Raw genomic sequence first — 21,746 nt, 5'->3', positions numbered from 1 at the left:
GTCGACATCCACAGCTTGTCACGCAGAGAGACAGGGCTCGCTATCTCTGCGTGTCCTTCCCGCACGATGTCTGTGGAGATCACTGCTCCGGAACGGGCCACGATCCCAAAAACGGTCAATGTCGAGAGGCCGCGCTGCTTCCCAAGACCAACACGGCCCACACACCAAAAGCTCTGCATGCCTCTCGCGATCGGCTGCTCCCGCCGCCTATCGATAGGCATCGATATCCATCGGCAGCGATATTATCGATGCCGATGGATATCGATGCCTATCGATAGGTGTGGAATTGCACAGGCTTCGATGCCCCTCGACATCGAGAGCTATCGATGGCGAGACTCCTTGCATGCCTAACAAGAATAGGAGCGGCCACGGCCACGGCCCCAAACCCGGCCCAAAAGCTAAAATGCACGTCCAGATCGACACCTAGCCACACCAATCGATACTTACGCACGCCCCTCCACATCCATGCCTACCCCTGGCTACCCAGCTGTCAACATCCACAGCTTGTCACGCAGAAGGACAGGGCTCGCTATCTCTGCGTGTCCTTCCCGCGCCATGCCTATGCAGATCACTGCTCCGGAAGGGCCCACGATCCCAAAAACGGTCAATGTCGAGAGGCCTTGGTGCTTCCCAGGAGCAACAGGGCCCACACACCAAAAGCTCTGCATGCCTCTCGAGATCGGCTGCTCCCGCCGCCTATCGATAGGCATCGATATCCATCGGCAGCGATATTATCGATGCCGATGGATATCGATGCCTATCGATAGGTGTGGAATTGGACAGGCTTCGATGCCCCTCGAGATCGAGAGCTATCGATGGCGAGACTCCTTGCATGCCTAACAAGAATAGGAGCGGCCACGGCCACGGCCCAAAACCTAAAATACCCGTCCAGATCGACACCTAGCCACACCAATCGATACTTACACATGCCCCTCCACATCCATGCCTACCCATGGCTATGGAGCTGTCGACATCCACAGCTTGTCACGCAGAGAGACAGGGCTCGCTATCTCTGCGTGTCCTTCCCGCGCCATGCCTGTGGAGATCAATGCTCCGGAACAGGCCACGATCCCAAAAACGGTCAATGTCAAGAGGCCTCGCTGCTTCCCAAGACCAACACGGCCCACACACCAAAACCTCTGCATGCCTCTCGCGATCGGCTGCTCCCGCCGCCTATCGATAGGCATCGATATCCATCGGCAGCGATATTATCGATGCCGATGGATATCGATGCCTATCGATAGGTGTGGAATTGCACAGGCTTCGATGCCCCTCGAGATCGAGAGCTATTGATGACGAGACTCCTTGCACGCCTAACAAGAATAGGAGCGGCCACAGCCACAGCCCCAAACCCGGCCCAAAAGCTAAAATGCACGTCCAGATCGACACCTAGCCACACCAATCGATACTTACGCACGCCCCTCCACATCCATGCCTACCCCTGGCTACGCAGCTGTCGACATCCACAGTTGTCACGCAGAGAGACAGGGCTCGCTATCTCTGCGTGTCCTTCCCGCGCCATGCCTATGCAGATCTATGCTCCGGAAGGGCCCACGATCCCAAAAACGGTCAATGTCGAGGGGTCTCGGTGCCTCCCAAGACCAACACGGCCCACACACCAAAAGCTCTGCATGCCTCTCGAGATCGGCTGCTCCCGCCGCCTATCGAGAGGCATCGATATCCATCGGCAGCGATATTATCGATGCCGATGGATATCGATGCCTATCGATAGGTGTGGAATTAGACAGGCTTCGATGCCCCTCGAGATTGAGAGGTATCGATGACGAGACTCCTTGCATGCCTAACAAGAATAGGAGCGGCCACGGCCACGGCCCAAAACCTAAAAAACCCGTCCAGATCGACACCTAGCCACACCAATCGATACTTACGCACGCCCCTCCACATCCATGCCTACCCCTGGCTACGCAGCTGTCGACATCCACAGCTTGTCACGCAGAGAGACAGGGCTCGCTATCTCTGTGTGTCCTTCCCGCGCCATGCCTGTGGAGATCAATGCTCCGGAAGGGCCCACGATCCCAAAAACGGTCAATGTCGAGGGGTCTCGGTGCTTCCCAAGAGCAACACGGCCCACACACCAAAAGCTCTGCATGCCTCTCGCGATCGGCTGCTCCCGCCGCCTATCGATAGGCATCGATATCCATCGGCAGCGATATTATCGATGCCGATGGATATCGATGCCTATCGATAGGTGTGGAATTGCACAGGCTTCGATGCCCCTCGACATCGAGAGCTATCGATGGCGAGACTCCTTGCATGCCTAACAAGAATAGGAGCGGCCACAGCCACCGCCCAAAACCTAAAATACCCGTCCAGATCGACACCTAGTGACACCAATTGATACTTACGCACACCCCTCCACATCCATGCCTACCCCTGGCTACGCAGCTGTCGACATCCGCAGCTTGTCACGCAGAGAGACAGGGCTCGCTATCTCTGCGTGTCCTTCCCGCGCCATGCCTATGCAGATCAATGCTCCGGAAGGGCCCACGATCCCAAAAACGGTCAATGTCGAGGGGTCTCGGTGCCTCCCGAGAGCAACACGGCCCACACACCAAAAGCTCTGCATGCCTCTCGCGATCGGCTGCTCCCGCCGCCTATCGATAGGCATCGATATCCATCGGCAGCGATATTATCGATGCCGATGGATATCGATGCCTATCGATAGGTGTGGAATTGCACAGGCTTCGATGCCCCTCGACATCGAGAGCTATCGATGGCGAGACTCCTTGCATGCCTAACAAGAATAGGAGCGGCCACGGCCACGGCCCCAAACCCGGCCCAAAACCTAAAATGCCCGTCCAGATCGACACCTAGCCACACCAATCGATACTTACGCACGCCCCTCCACATCCATGCCTACCCCTGGCTACGCAGCTGTCAACATCCACAGCTTGTCACGCAGAAGGACAGGGCTCGCTATCTCTGCGTGTCCTTCCCGCGCCATGCCTATGCAGATCAATGCTCCGGAAGGGCCCACGATCCCAAAAACGGTCAATGTCGAGAGGCCTTGGTGCTTCCCAGGAGCAACAGGGCCCACACACCAAAAGCTCTGCATGCCTCTCGCGATCGGCTGCTCCCGCCGCCTATCGATAGGCATCGATATCCATCGGCTGCGATATTATCGATGCCGATGGATATCGATGCCTATCGATAGGTGTGGAATTGCACAGGCTTCGATGCCCCTCGACATCGAGAGCTATCGATGGCGAGACTCCTTGCATGCCTAACAAGAATAGGAGCGGCCACAGCCACCGCCCAAAACCTAAAATACCCGTCCAGATCGACACCTAGCCACACCAATCGATACTTACACATGCCCCTCCACATCCATGCCTAACCCTGGCTATGGAGCTGTCGACATCCACAGCTTGTCACGCAGAGAGACAGGGCTCGCTATCTCTGCGTGTCCTTCCCGCGCAATGCCTATGCAGATCAATGCTCCGGAAGGGCCCACGATCCCAAAAACGGTCAATGTCGAGGGGTCTCGGTGCCTCCCGAGAGCAAAACGGCCCACACACCAAAAGCTCTGCATGCCTCTCGCGATCGGCTGCTCCCGCCGCCTATCGATAGGCATCGATATCCATCGGCAGCGATATTATCGATTCCGATGGATATCGATGCCTATCGATAGGTGTGGAAGTAGACAGGCTTCGATGCCCCTCGAGATTGAGAGGTATCGATGACGAGGCTCCTTGCATGCCTAACAAGAATAGGAGCGGCCACGGCCACGGCCCAAAACCTAAAATACCCGTCCAGATCGACACCTAGCCACACCAATCGATACTTACGCACGCCCCTCCACATCCATGCCTACCCCTGGCTACGCAGCTGTCGACATCCACAGCTTGTCACGCAGAGAGACAGGGCTCGCTATCTCTGCGTGTCCTTCCCGCGCCATGCCTGTGGAGATCAATGCTCCGGAAGGGCCCACGATCCCAAAAACGGTCAATGTCAAGAGGCCGCGCTGCTTCCCAAGACCAACACGGCCCACACACCAAAAGCTCTGCATGCCTCTCGCGATCGGCTGCTCCCGCCACCTATCGATAGGCATCGATATCCATCGGCAGCGATATTATCGATGCCGATGGATATCGATGCCTATCGATAGGTGTGGAATTGGACAGGCTTCGATGCCCCTCGAGATCGAGAGCTATCGATGGCGAGACTCCTTGCACGCCTAACAAGAATAGGAGCGGCCACAGCCACAGCCCCAAACCCGGCCCAAAAGCTAAAATGCACGTCCAGATCGACACCTAGCCACACCAATCGATACTTACGCACGCCCCTCCACATCCATGCCTACCCCTGGCTACGCAGCTGTCGACATCCACAGCTTGTCACGCAGAGAGACAGGGCTCGCTATCTCTGCGTGTCCTTCCCGCACCATGCCTATGCAGATCAATGCTCCGGAAGGGCCCACGATCCCAAAAACGGTCAATGTCGAGGGGCCTCGGTGCTTCCCAAGAGCAACACGGTCCACACACCAAAAGCTCTGCATGCCTCTCGCGATCGGCTGCTCCCGCCGCCTATCGATAGGCATCGATATCCATCGGCAGCGATATTATCGATGCCGATGGATATCGATGCCTATCGATAGGTGTGGAATTGCACAGGCTTCGATGCCCCTCGACATCGAGAGCTATCGATGACGAGACTCCTTGCACGCCTAACAAGAATAGGAGCGGCCACAGCCACAGCCCCAAACCCGGCCCAAAAGCTAAAATGCACGTCCAGATCGACACCTAGCCACACCAATCGATACTTACGCACGCCCCTCCACATCCATGCCTACCCCTGGCTACGCAGCTGTCGACATCCACAGCTTGTCACGCAGAGAGACAGGGCTCACTATCTCTGCGTGTCCTTCCCGCGCAATGCCTATGCAGATCAATGCTCCGGAAGGGCCCACGATCCCAAAAACAGTCAATGTCGAGGGGTCTCGGTGCCTCCCGAGAGCAACACGGCCCACACACCAAAAGCTCTGCATGCCTCTCGAGATCGGTTGCTCCCGCCGCCTATCGATAGGCATCGATATCCATCGGCAGCGATATTATCGATGCCGATGGATATCGATGCCTATCGATAGGTGTGGAATTAGACAGGCTTCGATGCCCCTCGAGATCGAGAGGTATCGATGACGAGACTCCTTGCATGCCTAACAAGAATAGGAGTGGCCATGGCCACGGCCCAAAACCCGGCCCAAAACCTAAAATGCCCGTCCAGATCGACACCTAGCCACACCAATCGATACTTACGCACACCCCTCCACATCCATGCCTACCCCTGGCTACGCAGCTGTCGACATCCACAGTTGTCACGCAGAGAGACAGGGCTCGCTATCTCTGCGTGTCCTTCCCGCGCCATGCCTATGCAGATCAATGCTCCGGAAGGGCCCACGATCCCAAAAACGGTCAACGTCAAGAGGCCTCGCTGCTTCCCAAGAGCAACACGGCCCGCACACCAAAAGCTCTGCATGCCTCTCGCGATCGGCTGCTCCCGCCGCCTATCGATAGGCATTGATATCCATCGGCAGCGATATTATCGATACCGATGGATATCGATGCCTATCGATAGGTGTGGAATTGCACAGGCTTCGATGCCCCTCGACATCGAGAGCTATCGATGACGAGACTCCTTGCATGCCTAACAAGAATAGGAGTGGCCACGGCCACGGCCACGGCCACGGCCCAAAACCTAAAATACCCATCCAGATCGACACCTAGCGACACCAATCGATACTTACGCACACCCCTCCACATCCATGCCTACCCATGGCTACGCAGCTGTCGACATCCACAGCTTGTCACGCAGAGAGACAGGGCTCGCTATCTCTGCGTGTCCTTCCCGCGCAATGCCTATGCAGATCAATGCTCCGGAAGGGCCCACGAACCCAAAAACGGTCAATGTCGAGGGGTCTCGGTGCTTCCCAAGAGCAACACGGCCCACACACCAAAAGCTCTGCATGCCTCTCGCGATCGGCTGCTCCCGCCGCCTATCGATAGGCATCGATATCCATCGGCAGCGATATTATCGATGCCGATGGATATCGATGCCTATCGATAGGTGTGGAATTAGACAGGCTTCGATGCCCCTCGAGATCGAGAGCTATCGATGGCGAGACTCCTTGCATGCCTAACAAGAATAGGAGCGGCCACGGCCACGGCCCAAAACCTAAAAAATCCGTCCAGACCGACACCTAGCCACACCAATCGATACTTACACACGCCCCTCCGCATCCATGCCTACCCCTGGCTACGCAGCTGTCGACATCCACAGCTTGTCACGCAGAGAGACAGGGCTCGCTATCTCTGCGTGTCCTTCCCGCGCCATGCCTGTGGAGATCAATGCTCCGGAACGGGCCACGATCCCAAAAACGGTCAATGTCAAGAGGCCGTGCTGCTTCCCAAGACCAACACGGCCCACACACCAAAAGCTCTGCACGCCTCTCGCGATCGGCTGCTCCCGCCGCCTATCGAGAGGCATCAATATCCATCGGCAGCAATATTATCGATGCCGATGGATATCGATGCCTATCGATAGGTGTGGAATTGCACAGGCTTCGATGCCCCTCGACATCGAGAGCTATCGATGACGAGACTCCTTGCACGCCTAACAAGAATAGAAGCGGCCACAGCCACAGCCCCAAACCCGGCCCAAAAGCTAAAATGCACGTCCAGATCGACACCTAGCCACACCAATCGATACTTACGCACGCCCCTCCACATCCATGCCTACCCCTGGCTACGCAGCTGTCGACATCCACAGCTTGTCACGCAGAGAGACAGGGCTCGCTATCTCTGCGTGTCCTTCCCGCGCAATGCCTATGCAGATCAATGCTCCGGAAGGGCCCACGATCCCAAAAACGGTCAATGTCGAGGGGTCTCGGTGCCTCCCGAGAGCAAAACGGCCCACACACCAAAAGCTCTGCATGCCTCTCGAGATCGGCTGCTCCCGCCGCCTATTGATAGGCATCGATATCCATCGGCAGCGATATTATCGATGCCGATGGATATCGATGCCTATCGATAGGTGTGGAATTAGACAGGCTTCGATGCACCTCGAGATTGAGAGGTATCGATGACGAGACTCCTTGCATGCCTAACAAGAATAGGAGCGGCCACGGCCACGGCCCAAAACCTAAAAAGCCCGTCCAGACCGACACCTAGCCACACCAATCGATACTTACGCACGCCCCTCCACATCCATGCCTACCCCTGGCTACGCAGCTGTCGACATCCACAGCTTGTCACGCAGAGAGACAGGCCTCGCTATCTCTGCGTGTCCTTCCCGCGCCATGCCTGTGGAGATCAATGCTCCGGAAGGGCCCACGATCCCAAAAACGGTCAATGTCAAGAGGCCGCGCTGCTTCCCAAGACCAACACGGCCCACACACCAAAAGCTCTGCATGCCTCTCGCGATCAGCTGCTCCCGCCGCCTATCGATAGGCATCGATATCCATCGGCAGCGATATTATCGATGCCGATGGATATCGATGCCTATCGATAGGTGTGGAATTGGACAGGCTTCGATGCCCCTCGACATCGAGAGCTATCGATGACGAGACTCCTTGCACGCCTAACAAGAATAGAAGCGGCCACAGCCACAGCCCCAAACCCGGCCCAAAAGCTAAAATGCATGTCCAGATCGACACCTAGCCACACCAATCGATACTTACGCACACCCCTCCACATCCATGCCTACCCCTGGCTACGCAGCTGTCGACATCCACAGCTTGTCACGCAGAGAGACAGGGCTCGCTATCTCTGCGTGTCCTTCCCGCACGATGCCTATGCAGATCAATGCTCCGGAAGGGCCCACGATCCCAAAAACAGTCAATGTCGAGGGGTCTCGGTGCCTCCCGAGAGCAACACGGCCCACACACCAAAAGCTCTGCATGCCTCTCGAGATCGGCTGCTCTCGCCGCCTATCGATAGGCATCGATATCCATCGGCAGCGATATTATCGATGCCGATGGATATCGATGCCTATCGATAGGTGTGGAATTAGACAGGCTTCGATGCCCCTCGAGATCGAGAGGTATCGATGACGAGACTCCTTGCATGCCTAACAAGAATAGGAGCGGCCATGGCCACGGCCCAAAACCAGGCCCAAAACCTAAAATGCCCGTCCAGATCAACACCTAGCCACACCAATCGATACTTACGCACGCCCCTCCACATCCATGCCTACCCCTGGCTACGCAGCTGTCGACATCCACAGTTGTCACGCAGAGAGACAGGGCTCGCTATCTCTGCGTGTCCTTCCCGCGCCATGCCTGTGGAGATCAATGCTCCGGAAGGGCCCACGATCCCAAAAACGGTCAATGTCGAGGGGTCTCGGTGCCTCCCGAGAGCAACACGGCCCACACACCAAAAGCTCTGCATGCCTCTCGCGATCGGCTGCTCCCGCCGCCTATCGAGAGGCATCGATATCCATCGGCAGCGATATTATCGATGCCGATGGATATCGATGCCTATCGATAGGTGTGGAATTGCACAGGCTTCGATGCCCCTCGAGATCGAGAGCTATCGATGGCGAGACTCCTTGCATGCCTAACAAGAATAGGAGCGGCCACAGCCACAGCCCAAAACCTAAAATACCCGTCCAGATCGACACCTAGCCACACCAATCGATACTTACACATGCCCCTCCACATCCATGCCTAACCCTGGCTATGGAGCTGTCGACATCCACAGCTTGTCACGCAGAGAGACAGGGCTCGCTATCTCTGCGTGTCCTTCCCGCACGATGTCTGTGGAGATCACTGCTCCGGAACGGGCCACGATCCCAAAAACGGTCAATGTCGAGAGGCCGCGCTGCTTCCCAAGACCAACACGGCCCACACACCAAAAGCTCTGCATGCCTCTCGCGATCGGCTGCTCCCGCCGCCTATCGATAGGCATCGATATCCATCGGCAGCGATATTATCGATGCCGATGGATATCGATGCCTATCGATAGGTGTGGAATTGCACAGGCTTCGATGCCCCTCGACATCGAGAGCTATCGATGGCGAGACTCCTTGCATGCCTAACAAGAATAGGAGCGGCCACGGCCACGGCCCCAAACCCGGCCCAAAAGCTAAAATGCACGTCCAGATCGACACCTAGCCACACCAATCGATACTTACGCACGCCCCTCCACATCCATGCCTACCCCTGGCTACCCAGCTGTCAACATCCACAGCTTGTCACGCAGAAGGACAGGGCTCGCTATCTCTGCGTGTCCTTCCCGCGCCATGCCTATGCAGATCACTGCTCCGGAAGGGCCCACGATCCCAAAAACGGTCAATGTCGAGAGGCCTTGGTGCTTCCCAGGAGCAACAGGGCCCACACACCAAAAGCTCTGCATGCCTCTCGAGATCGGCTGCTCCCGCCGCCTATCGATAGGCATCGATATCCATCGGCAGCGATATTATCGATGCCGATGGATATCGATGCCTATCGATAGGTGTGGAATTGGACAGGCTTCGATGCCCCTCGAGATCGAGAGCTATCGATGGCGAGACTCCTTGCATGCCTAACAAGAATAGGAGCGGCCACGGCCACGGCCCAAAACCTAAAATACCCGTCCAGATCGACACCTAGCCACACCAATCGATACTTACACATGCCCCTCCACATCCATGCCTACCCATGGCTATGGAGCTGTCGACATCCACAGCTTGTCACGCAGAGAGACAGGGCTCGCTATCTCTGCGTGTCCTTCCCGCGCCATGCCTGTGGAGATCAATGCTCCGGAACAGGCCACGATCCCAAAAACGGTCAATGTCAAGAGGCCTCGCTGCTTCCCAAGACCAACACGGCCCACACACCAAAACCTCTGCATGCCTCTCGCGATCGGCTGCTCCCGCCGCCTATCGATAGGCATCGATATCCATCGGCAGCGATATTATCGATGCCGATGGATATCGATGCCTATCGATAGGTGTGGAATTGCACAGGCTTCGATGCCCCTCGAGATCGAGAGCTATTGATGACGAGACTCCTTGCACGCCTAACAAGAATAGGAGCGGCCACAGCCACAGCCCCAAACCCGGCCCAAAAGCTAAAATGCACGTCCAGATCGACACCTAGCCACACCAATCGATACTTACGCACGCCCCTCCACATCCATGCCTACCCCTGGCTACGCAGCTGTCGACATCCACAGTTGTCACGCAGAGAGACAGGGCTCGCTATCTCTGCGTGTCCTTCCCGCGCCATGCCTATGCAGATCTATGCTCCGGAAGGGCCCACGATCCCAAAAACGGTCAATGTCGAGGGGTCTCGGTGCCTCCCAAGACCAACACGGCCCACACACCAAAAGCTCTGCATGCCTCTCGAGATCGGCTGCTCCCGCCGCCTATCGAGAGGCATCGATATCCATCGGCAGCGATATTATCGATGCCGATGGATATCGATGCCTATCGATAGGTGTGGAATTAGACAGGCTTCGATGCCCCTCGAGATTGAGAGGTATCGATGACGAGACTCCTTGCATGCCTAACAAGAATAGGAGCGGCCACGGCCACGGCCCAAAACCTAAAAAACCCGTCCAGATCGACACCTAGCCACACCAATCGATACTTACGCACGCCCCTCCACATCCATGCCTACCCCTGGCTACGCAGCTGTCGACATCCACAGCTTGTCACGCAGAGAGACAGGGCTCGCTATCTCTGTGTGTCCTTCCCGCGCCATGCCTGTGGAGATCAATGCTCCGGAAGGGCCCACGATCCCAAAAACGGTCAATGTCGAGGGGTCTCGGTGCTTCCCAAGAGCAACACGGCCCACACACCAAAAGCTCTGCATGCCTCTCGCGATCGGCTGCTCCCGCCGCCTATCGATAGGCATCGATATCCATCGGCAGCGATATTATCGATGCCGATGGATATCGATGCCTATCGATAGGTGTGGAATTGCACAGGCTTCGATGCCCCTCGACATCGAGAGCTATCGATGGCGAGACTCCTTGCATGCCTAACAAGAATAGGAGCGGCCACAGCCACCGCCAAAAACCTAAAATACCCGTCCAGATCGACACCTAGCCACACCAATCGATACTTACACATGCCCCTCCACATCCATGCCTAACCCTGGCTATGGAGCTGTCGACATCCACAGCTTGTCACGCAGAGAGACAGGGCTCGCTATCTCTGCGTGTCCTTCCCGCGCCATGCCTGTGGAGATCAATGCTCCGGAACGGGCCACGATCCCAAAAACGGTCAATGTCAAGAGGCCGCGCTGCTTCCCAAGACCAACACGGCCCACACACCAAAAGCTCTGCATGCCTCTCGCGATCGGCTGCTCCCGCCGCCTATCGATAGGCATCGATATCCATCGGCAGCGATATTATCGATGCCGATGGATATCGATGCCTATCGATAGGTGTGGAATTGCACAGGCTTCGATGCCCCTCGACATCGAGAGCTATCGATGACGAGACTCCTTGCACGCCTAACAAGAATAGGAGCGGCCACAGCCACAGCCCCAAACCCGGCCCAAAAGCTAAAATGCACGTCCAGATCGACACCTAGCCACACCAATCGATACTTACGCACGCCCCTCCACATCCATGCCTACCCCTGGCTACGCAGCTGTCGACATCCACAGCTTGTCACGCAGAGAGACAGGCCTCGCTATCTCTGCGTGTCCTTCCCGCGCCATGCCTGTGGAGATCAATGCTCCGGAAGGGCCCACGATCCCAAAAACGATCAATGTCGAGGGGTCTCGGTGCTTCCCAGGAGCAACAGGGCCCACACACCAAAAGCTCTGCATGCCTCTCGAGATCGGCTGCTCCCGCCGCCTATCGAGAGGCATCGATATCCATCGGCAGCGATATTATCGATGTCGATGGATATCGATGCCTATCGATAGGTGTGGAATTGGACAGGCTTCGATGCCCCTCGAGATCGAGAGCTATCGATGGCGAGACTCCTTGCATGCCTAACAAGAATAGGAGCGGCCACGGCCACGGCCCAAAACCTAAAATACCCGTCCAGATCGACACCTAGCCACACCAATCGATACTTACACATGCCCCTCCACATCCATGCCTACCCCTGGCTATGGAGCTGTCGACATCCACAGCTTGTCACGCAGAGAGACAGGGCTCGCTATCTCTGCGTGTCCTTCCCGCGCAATGCCTGTGGAGATCAATGCTCCGGAACGGGCCACGATCCCAAAAACGGTCAATGTCGAGAGGCCGCGCTGCTTCCCAAGACCAACACGGCCCACACACCAAAAGCTCTGCATGCCTCTCGCGATCGGCTGCTCCCGCCGCCTATCGATAGGCATCGATATCCATCGGCAGCGATATTATCGATGCCGATGGATATCGATGCCTATCGATAGGTGTGGAATTGCACAGGCTTCGATGCCCCTCGACATCGAGAGCTATCGATGACGAGACTCCTTGCATGCCTAACAAGAATAGGAGCGGCCACAGCCACAGCCCCAAACCCGGCCCAAAAGCTAAAATGCACGTCCAGATCGACACCTAGCCACACCAATCGATACTTACGCACGCCCCTCCACATCCATGCCTACCCCTGGCTACGCAGCTGTCGACATCCACAGCTTGTCACGCAGAGAGACAGGGCTCGCTATCTCTGCGTGTCCTTCCCGCGCCATGCCTATGCAGATCAATGCTCCGGAAGGGCCCACGATCCCAAAAACGGTCAATGTCGAGGGGTCTCGGTGCCTCCCGAGAGCAACACGGCCCACACACCAAAAGCTCTGCATGCCTCTCGAGATCGGCTGCTCCCGCCGCCTATCGATAGGCATCGATATCCATCGGCAGCGATATTATCGATGCCGATGGATATCGATGCCTATCAATAGGTGTGGAATTAGACAGGCTTCGATGCACCTCGAGATTGAGAGGTATCGATGACGAGACTCCTTGCATGCCTAACAAGAATAGGAGCGGCCACGGCCACGGCCCAAAACCTAAAAAACCCGTCCAGACCGACACCTAGCCACACCAATCGATACTTACGCACGCCCCTCCACATCCATGCCTACCCCTGGCTACGCAGCTGTCGACATCCACAGCTTGTCACGCAGAGAGACAGGCCTCGCTATCTCTGCGTGTCCTTCCCGCGCCATGCCTGTGGAGATCAATGCTCCGGAAGGGCCCACGATCCCAAAAACGGTCAATGTCGAGGGGTCTCGGTGCTTCCCAAGAGCAACACGGCCCACACACCAAAAGCTCTCCATGCCTCTCGCGATCGGCTGCTCCCGCCGCCTATCGAGAGGCATCGATATCCATCGGCAGCGATATTATCGATGCCGATGGATATCGATGCCTATCGATAGGTGTGGAATTGGACAGGCTTCGATGCCCCTCGAGATCGAGAGCTATCGATGACGAGACTCCTTGCATGCCTAACAAGAATAGGAGCGGCCACAGCCACAGCCCCAAACCCGGCCCAAAAGCTAAAATGCACGTCCAGATCGACACCTAGCCACACCAATCGATACTTACGCACGCCCCTCCACATCCATGCCTACCCCTGGCTATGGAGCTGTCGACATCCACAGCTTGTCACGCAGAGAGACAGGGCTCGCTATCTCTGCGTGTCCTTCCCGCGCCATGCCTATGCAGATCAATGCTCCGGAAGGGCCCACGATCCCAAAAACGGTCAATGTCGAGGGGTCTCGGTGCCTCCCGAGAGCAACACGGCCCACACACCAAAAGCTCTGCATGCCTCTCGAGATCGGCTGCTCCCGCCGCCTATCGATAGGCATCGATATCCATCGGCAGCGATATTATCGATGCCGATGGATATCGATGCCTATCGATAGGTGTGGAATTAGACAGGCTTCGATGCCCCTCGAGATTGAGAGGTATCGATGACGAGACTCCTTGCATGCCTAACAAGAATAGGAGCGGCCACGGCCATGGCCCAAAACCTAAAAAACCCGTCCAGATCGACACCTAGCCACACCAATCGATACTTACGCACGCCCCTCCACATCCATGCCTACCCCTGGCTATGGAGCTGTCGACATCCACAGCTTGTCACGCAGAGAGACAGGCCTCGCTATCTCTGCGTGTCCTTCCCGCGCCATGCCTGTGGAGATCAATGCTCCGGAAGGGCCCACGATCCCAAAAACGGTCAATGTCGAGGGGTCTCGGTGCTTCCCAAGAGCAACACGGCCCACACACCAAAAGCTCTGCATGCCTCTCGCGATCGGCTGCTCCCGCCGCCTATCGATAGGCATCGATATCCATCGGCAGCGATATTATCGATGCCGATGGATATCGATGCCTATCGATAGGTGTGGAATTGCACAGGCTTCGATGCCCCTCGACATCGAGAGCTATCGATGGCGAGACTCCTTGCATGCCTAACAAGAATAGGAGCGGCCACAGCCACCGCCAAAAACCTAAAATACCCGTCCAGATCGACACCTAGCCACACCAATCGATACTTACACATGCCCCTCCACATCCATGCCTAACCCTGGCTACCCAGCTGTCGACATCCACAGCTTGTCACGCAGAGAGACAGGCCTCGCTATCTCTGCGTGTCCTTCCCGCGCCATGCCTGTGGAGATCAATGCTCCGGAACGGGCCACGATCCCAAAAACGGTCAATGTCAAGAGGCCGCGCTGCTTCCCAAGACCAACACGGCCCACACACCAAAAGCTCTGCATGCCTCTCGCGATCGGCTGCTCCCGCCGCCTATCGATAGGCATCGATATCCATCGGCAGCGATATTATCGATGCCGATGGATATCGATGCCTATCGATAGGTGTGGAATTGCACAGGCTTCGATGCCCCTCGACATCGAGAGCTATCGATGACGAGACTCCTTGCACGCCTAACAAGAATAGGAGCGGCCACAGCCACAGCCCCAAACCCGGCCCAAAAGCTAAAATGCACGTCCAGATCGACACCTAGCCACACCAATCGATACTTACGCATGCCCCTCCACATCCATGCCTACCCCTGGCTACGCAGCTGTCGACATCCACAGCTTGTCACGCAGAGAGACAGGCCTCGCTATCTCTGCGTGTCCTTCCCGCGCCATGCCTGTGGAGATCAATGCTCCGGAAGGGCCCACGATCCCAAAAACGGTCAATGTCGAGGGGTCTCGGTGCTTCCCAAGAGCAACACGGCCCACACACCAAAAGCTCTGCATGCCTCTCGCGATAGGCTGCTCCCGCCGCCTATCGATAGGCATCGATATCCATCGGCAGCGATATTATCGATGCCGATGGATATCGATGCCTATCGATAGGTGTGGAATTGGACAGGCTTCGATGCCCCTCGACATCGAGAGCTATCGATGGCGAGACTCCTTGCATGCCTAACAAGAATAGGAGCGACCACGGCCACGGCCCCAAACCCGGCCCAAAACTTAAAATGCACGTCCAGATCGACACCTAGCCACACCAATCGATACTTACACACGCCCCTCCACATCCATGCCTACCCCTGGCTACCCAGCTGTCAACATCCACAGCTTGTCACGCAGAAGGACAGGGCTCGCTATCTCTGCGTGTCCTTCCCGCGCAATGCCTATGCAGATCAATGCTCCGGAAGGGCCCACGATCCCAAAAACGGTCAATGTCGAGGGGTCTCGGTGCCTCCCGAGAGCAAAACGGCCCACACACCAAAAGCTCTGCATGCCTCTCGAGATCGGCTGCTCCCGCCGCCTATCGATAGGCATCGATATCCATCGGCAGCGATATTATCGATGCCGATGGATATCGATGCCTATCGATAGGTGTGGAATTAGACAGGCTTCGATGCCCCTCGAGATTGAGAGGTATCGATGACGAGACTCCTTGCATGCCTAACAAGAATAGGAGCGGCCACGGCCACGGCCCAAAACCTAAAAAACCCGTCCAGACCGACACCTAGCCACACCAATCGATACTTACGCACGCCCCTCCACATCCATGCCTACCCCTGGCTACCCAGCTGTCGACATCCACAGCTTGTCACGCAGAGAGACAGGCCTCGCTATCTCTGCGTGTCCTTCCCGCGCCATGCCTAAGGAGATCAATGCTCCAGAAACGGCCACGATCCCAAAAACGGTCAATGTCGAGGGGTCTCGGTGCTTCCCAAGAGCAACACGGCCCACACACCAAAAGCTCTGCATGCCTCTCGCGATCGGCTGCTCCCGCCGCCTATCGATAGGCATCGATATCCATCGGCTTCGATATTATCGATGCCGATGGATATCGATGCCTATCGATAGGTGTGGAATTGCACAGGCTTCGATGCCCCTCGACATCGAGAGCTATCGATGGCGAGACTCCTTGCATGCCTAACAAGAATAGGAGCGGCCACGGCCACGGCCCAAAACCTAAAATACCCGTCCAGATCGACACCTAGCCACACCAATCGATACTTACACATGCCCCTCCACATCCATGCCTAACCCTGGCTATGGAGCTGTCGACATCCACAGCTTGTCACGCAGAGAGACAGGGCTCGCTATCTCTGCGTGTCCTTCCCGCGCCATGCCTGTGGAGATCAATGCTCCGGAACGGGCCACGATCCCAAAAACGGTCAATGACGAGGGGTCTCGGTGCTTCCCAAGAGCAACACGGCCCACACACCAAAAGCTCTGCATGCCTCTCGCGATCGGCTGCTCCCGCCGCCTATCGATAGGCATCGATATCCATCGGCAGCGATATTATCGATGCCGATGGATATCGATGCCTATCGATAGGTGTGGAATTGCACAGGCTTCGATGCCCCTCGACATCGAGAGCTATCGATGGCGAGACTCCTTGCATGCCTAACAAGAATAGGAGCGGCCACGGCCACAGCCCCAAACCCGGCCCAAAACCTAAAATACCCGTCCAGATCGACACCTAGCCACACCAATCGATACTTACGCACACCCCTCCACATCCATGCCTACCCCTGGCTATGGAGCTGTCGACATCCACAGCTTGTCATGCAGAGAGACAGGACTCGCTATCTCTGCGTGTCCTTCCCGCGCCATGCCTATGCAGATCAATGCTCCGGAAGGGCCCGCCATCCCAAAAACGGTCAATGTCGAGGGGCCTCGGTGCTTCCCAAGACCAACACGGCCCACACACCAAAAGCTCTGCATGCCTCTCGCGATCGGCTGCTCCCGCCGCCTATCAATAGGCATCGATATCCATCGGCAGCGATATTATCGATGCCGATGGATATCGATGCCTATCGATAGGTGTGGAATTGCACAGGCTTCGATACCCCTCGACATCGAGAGCTATCGATGGCGAGACTCCTTGCATGCCTAACAAGAATAGGAGCGGCCACGGCCACGGCTCCAAACCCGGCCCAAAAACCTAAAATGCATCGTCCAGATCGACACCTAGCGAGAGCCATCAATAGTTATGCACACCCCTCCACATTGATGCCTACCCGTGGCTATGGAGCTCTACTTATCTGTTACATTCAGCTCCTACATCCGCTACTGATGTTCACTGAAATCACCGAATTGCTTGTAGAATATTTCACTTTGCAGAATGATATTAGTGAAATTATCTAATACAAGGCACTATTTTATGCAAAGCTCACAAGTTCAAGCCTTTATAGTATTATTTCCAAGTACAATTTGTCATTGAAACACACCTACAGAATAATCTTAAAATGAATAATATACAGCTTAAGTCAAGTGTACATCTGCTTTGACTTGTATTACAAAATAAAAACTTGCAGTATTTAAAATTATTATTTTATTTTAAATTATTTTAAATTTTAAATTATTGTTTACAGGTGCTTTGAGAATTGAAAAATGTATCATTTAAATGAGAAAAAGGACTTTTGTCAGAGCTTAGCTGGTACACAAACTATGCAAATATAAAACAATATAAAAATATAGCTTTTACTTATGTAATAACATTTAACAACAAGACAAAAAACACTTTGCCTCTACTCAATTTTCAAAGAAACAAAGTGAAAATAATCCTACCTTGTGCTGCTGCAACTGCCTTCCTAGACTCTTCAACTGCTGGCACCGTTTTCAATAAGTCTTGATCTTTATTCCAAAGAAATAGCTCTCCTGTTGTAAGTATTCCTGCCAACCAAGCACCTGTATTCATCGTTGGAGAGATGTTTAGAACTGTATTACTGTGAAGTAGAAGTGTATTATTGTGAAGTTTGTGATTTAAAATCACTTCCCTTCATTTTAGTCACAGTTCTACAGCTGAGACTGAACTGGCAAATCCTTTTGATATTGTATGCTTCTAAATTGCTAAATTACAAATTATATTTTTTATATTACAAATTAAAATTCATGTGATTTTGTAACACAGGAGGTATTAATACTTAACCATTTCTTGATGTTGTTAAGATGACTACATTTTTTAGCAGTGACTGAAGCCGAGGGATTTTCTTCTTTGTCCTCCCCGATGTCAGGTTAATTTCATTTATATGTTTATCATCTAGAAGAAAGATAGCCTCTTTTTCCTGTTTAAAGAAAAAGAAGAGTATCTCATTTTTTAAAATGCTATTTTCTATATTTGCCTGCAAAATAATGTATAGACAAAAAATATTAGACTGAGAAGGAAAAATAATGAAAAAAGAAAAGTTATTAATTTTATTCTTCTGCACAATCGCTTTATAGTACATCATCATATCTAGCATAAACCTAAACTGATGCAGAATTTGGTCCACAAGTTTTAAATTGGCAGGCCACACTTACAATCATTACTAAAAAGTTCTTCGAAGTACCTCGGCTGAACTAACTGGCAACTAATGCAAGATTAGACTCTAGTTATCTCTTCCTGCACTATTGAATTCAGTGATATTTTTGCCATCTATTTCAATGGAAGGACTAGGCCTTTTATGATTACCTATTTAAACTCAAATCATACGTTAAAAGAGAAGAAAAAAATCTAATCTCACATTATCAAAAGTGCATAAGAAAGCACGCCTTTCAGTGGATGCAGCAAAGAATGGGAAAATGATTTTTGTTCACAATTTCCAAAGACGTACTTTAAACTAGTGCTTTCAAAATAACAACAGACTCAAGTAAAGAACACATTTAAAGTAAAGAACACACAAACAAAAAAAACTTTCCATCGTGGATCTGAGCAATTTTGAATCTCTGTCCTGAAGTCAAAAACATAGTAAAATCAGCCATTTATCTCAATAACTCCTAAATCTAGTAGTTTGAAACCATCTCCTGAAGCTTTCCTAACCCCCCCATAAAAACAGAAGTGCTAAGCAAGTTTTACAGGATTAAAATGTATCTATTCTTTGCAGATTTAAATAAAAATTGACTCATCTCACCTGTCCAATCCAGGAGATGCGAGGCCACGGCTTGCTTTGTTTGATACACGTAGAGATGAGAACATCTAGCTTAATCTCCATTCTTATTAAACTCCTTAGTAACCATAATAAAGAAAAATAAATGTTTGTTTTTCAATATACCTACAAAGAATTAGGAAAAAAAAAGTTTTTATTATTTTGAGGGATGGTAGAGTAGAGGAATTAGGACAAACACTCTTAACTACAGCAGCTTTTTGCTAAACACAAAGAGAACGGATATTTGTCTGTATTTCCAAACTAAGCTTAGATAGCTATTAACATTCACATAGCCCACAGAATATCTGTAGTTCAGCCATACAGATTACATGCTTGTTCCAGTAACAGAAGAGAAAGTTTACTCAAGCAACCTCTCAGCACCCACCTCTAACCTCCAGCTGCCTACTGCCTCTGCTCCAAAAGTCTTACTTTCTTCATAGTGTATGCAAAAACTGGCACTAGCACTTTTAAAGGGTGCAGCATATTGCAGGGTATCTGCTCTTATAATTAACATTTTAACACTTGAATAATTTTTATTAATTCACAAACAGCACAGTTTCCTTTGACTAAAACTATTTAATCAATATGATTAACTAAATATTGACAAAATATAGTTAATTAAAATTTTAAATACCACTTAAATATTTAAATATCAAGCAACATTCCTAGATGTCAGGAATATGTAAAGTAATTCATGTATACCAGAACTGCCATACTAATATGCCAAAGTCGCTTAAAATTGGTGGTGCTATAGCTCACTGAAGAGTTTTGCAGTGTATCTGATGAACTTAAATAACTAACCTAATTCTGAAAAAAAGAAAAGAAAAAGATGTAGCAACCATTTTTACTTTCCCACAAGAAAAGATGAAAGAGAGAAAGAAAAGCATACAGAGTAAGCCATAGGTCAGGCAACAATATTATGGAAAAACATAAAAAAAACTTAAAAAAAAACCCCTGAAAACAAAACATGCACTTATATCCAAAGAAGACCTGTAGTTCTATTCAGTTATACTTTTTACAGGAACCAGACTACAGAATATTAAGCTCTACAATGTAGCTTCATATACTATGTACATATAACATTAACATTTGTACTTTCAAAAATCAAACCCATTCTAGATATGCTTCAATCAGGGAATTTCTTCAGATTATATGCTGAACCAATCTTTCACACATAAAGAGACTATTTCATCTGTGGAATCTCACTTTCATCTTATTATATGGGTATTAATATAAACATTAGCATTACAAAAACATGACTCATTATACTCTTCTAGCAGTTTCAGCTCAGGTTTTTTCTCTCCCTCCAGGAAGAGTGTTACAGTTCATTGCTTCAGCATGTGAAAGGGGATCTTTACAGAACTAAACACCACGATGATTTTAGACTCTGAGCTCAAGTTCTTGAGCCAGCATCCCCAGAAAACAAAAACACGTAGCATGCTAGTTTTGTTGCACACTCTTTCCAGCAGCAGTTAACAAACAAAAGTACATTTGTCACTTGGGTATGTGGCTGTGTCGGTCAGAACGCGAAACCACGGGATGGATCGGGAAATGCCTGCTGGCATTCCACAGCACTGAAAGTGGGGGTGTTGGCAGTGTTGGAGGTCTCACACCTGCTGACACGCAGTTCCCAACAGCACGCTGCACACCGTGTTAAATGACAGCCCTTCCATTGGTTCAGCTTCCATAGATCCCCGAACTGCTTTCCTGATGCATAATTTACTAAAAGAAGCTTCTCGGTACATGACAAATGAGTTGGTATCACCAGTATCTTTCTAGACTTCATATATATGAACTTGGAGTGAGCAAGCCACATACTAACCCCCAGCTACCAAAAGGGCAATATTTTTATCCAACCGTTGGAATGAAAAGCATAAACAGTGCTGGTATGGGAAAAACGCACATGCACCAGAGGAAACAAGGCAAGTAGAGGAGGAGAAGATGAAAGTCTGGTGAGATCTGGAGGCTGGCAGCACTTGTGTAACGAAAGAATGGGCCAGGGAGCAGAAAATGGACTGAGAAGATTTCACCCCGAGGAGCCACCTCACGCCCCGGGGTGACACCACACCACACGGCAGACCACGCAGCCGAGGAGGGCTGGCCACGGCTGCCGCCTCACGTTTCGAGCAGTTTGTCAAGCACCAGCCCTCGAGGCGAGGCAGAGCGAGGGCGAGCGGCCTCCCCCCGCTCCTCGGGCGCCCCCCACGCCAACCCCAGCAGCGCCTCTGCAGCGCCCGGGGCGGGGGCGGTCTCTCAGGCTGACCCCCGGCCTTCGGGGCGCAGACAAAGGGAGACCGCGTGTGCCCTCCTCGCTGCCCGGCACCGCCTCACCACGGGCGGCAAAGCTGGGGCAACGAGGGGCCGTCACAGCACCCGGGCGCACCGACCCCGCAGCCCCCGCCGAGCCCCGGCGCCGCCCGGCCCGCACTCACCGCGTCGCCCCCAACTGCCGCCAAGTCAACGGCCGAGGGCGGGGC

The 21,746-nt window shown here is 53.0% G+C and overlaps 1 protein-coding gene across 4 annotated transcripts in view; it reads right to left on the bottom strand.

Moving 5' to 3' along the window:
* The window catches only part of LOC112983597 (ciliogenesis and planar polarity effector 1-like), a 239,110-nt gene extending 217,364 nt beyond the window's left edge, over positions 1 to 21,746 (bottom strand). For all 4 annotated transcript variants that reach the window (XM_064502755.1, XM_064502756.1, XM_064502757.1 and 1 more), the window contains exons 1-4: positions 21,702 to 21,746; positions 19,255 to 19,395; positions 18,294 to 18,429; positions 17,933 to 18,052 (exon numbers count right to left, since the gene is read on the bottom strand). In XM_064502755.1, coding sequence (XP_064358825.1) covers positions 17,933 to 18,052; positions 18,294 to 18,429; positions 19,255 to 19,335 — 337 coding nt within the window. In that variant the 5' untranslated portion in view covers positions 19,336 to 19,395; positions 21,702 to 21,746. The remainder of the gene's footprint in view (positions 1 to 17,932; positions 18,053 to 18,293; positions 18,430 to 19,254; positions 19,396 to 21,701) is intronic.

Source organism: Dromaius novaehollandiae, chromosome Z, assembly GCF_036370855.1.
Source record: "Dromaius novaehollandiae isolate bDroNov1 chromosome Z, bDroNov1.hap1, whole genome shotgun sequence".
Taxonomy (NCBI): domain Eukaryota; kingdom Metazoa; phylum Chordata; class Aves; order Casuariiformes; family Dromaiidae; genus Dromaius; species Dromaius novaehollandiae.
The sequence above is the reverse complement of the archived record's forward strand: the minus strand, read 5'-3'. Positions and strand labels throughout refer to the sequence as shown.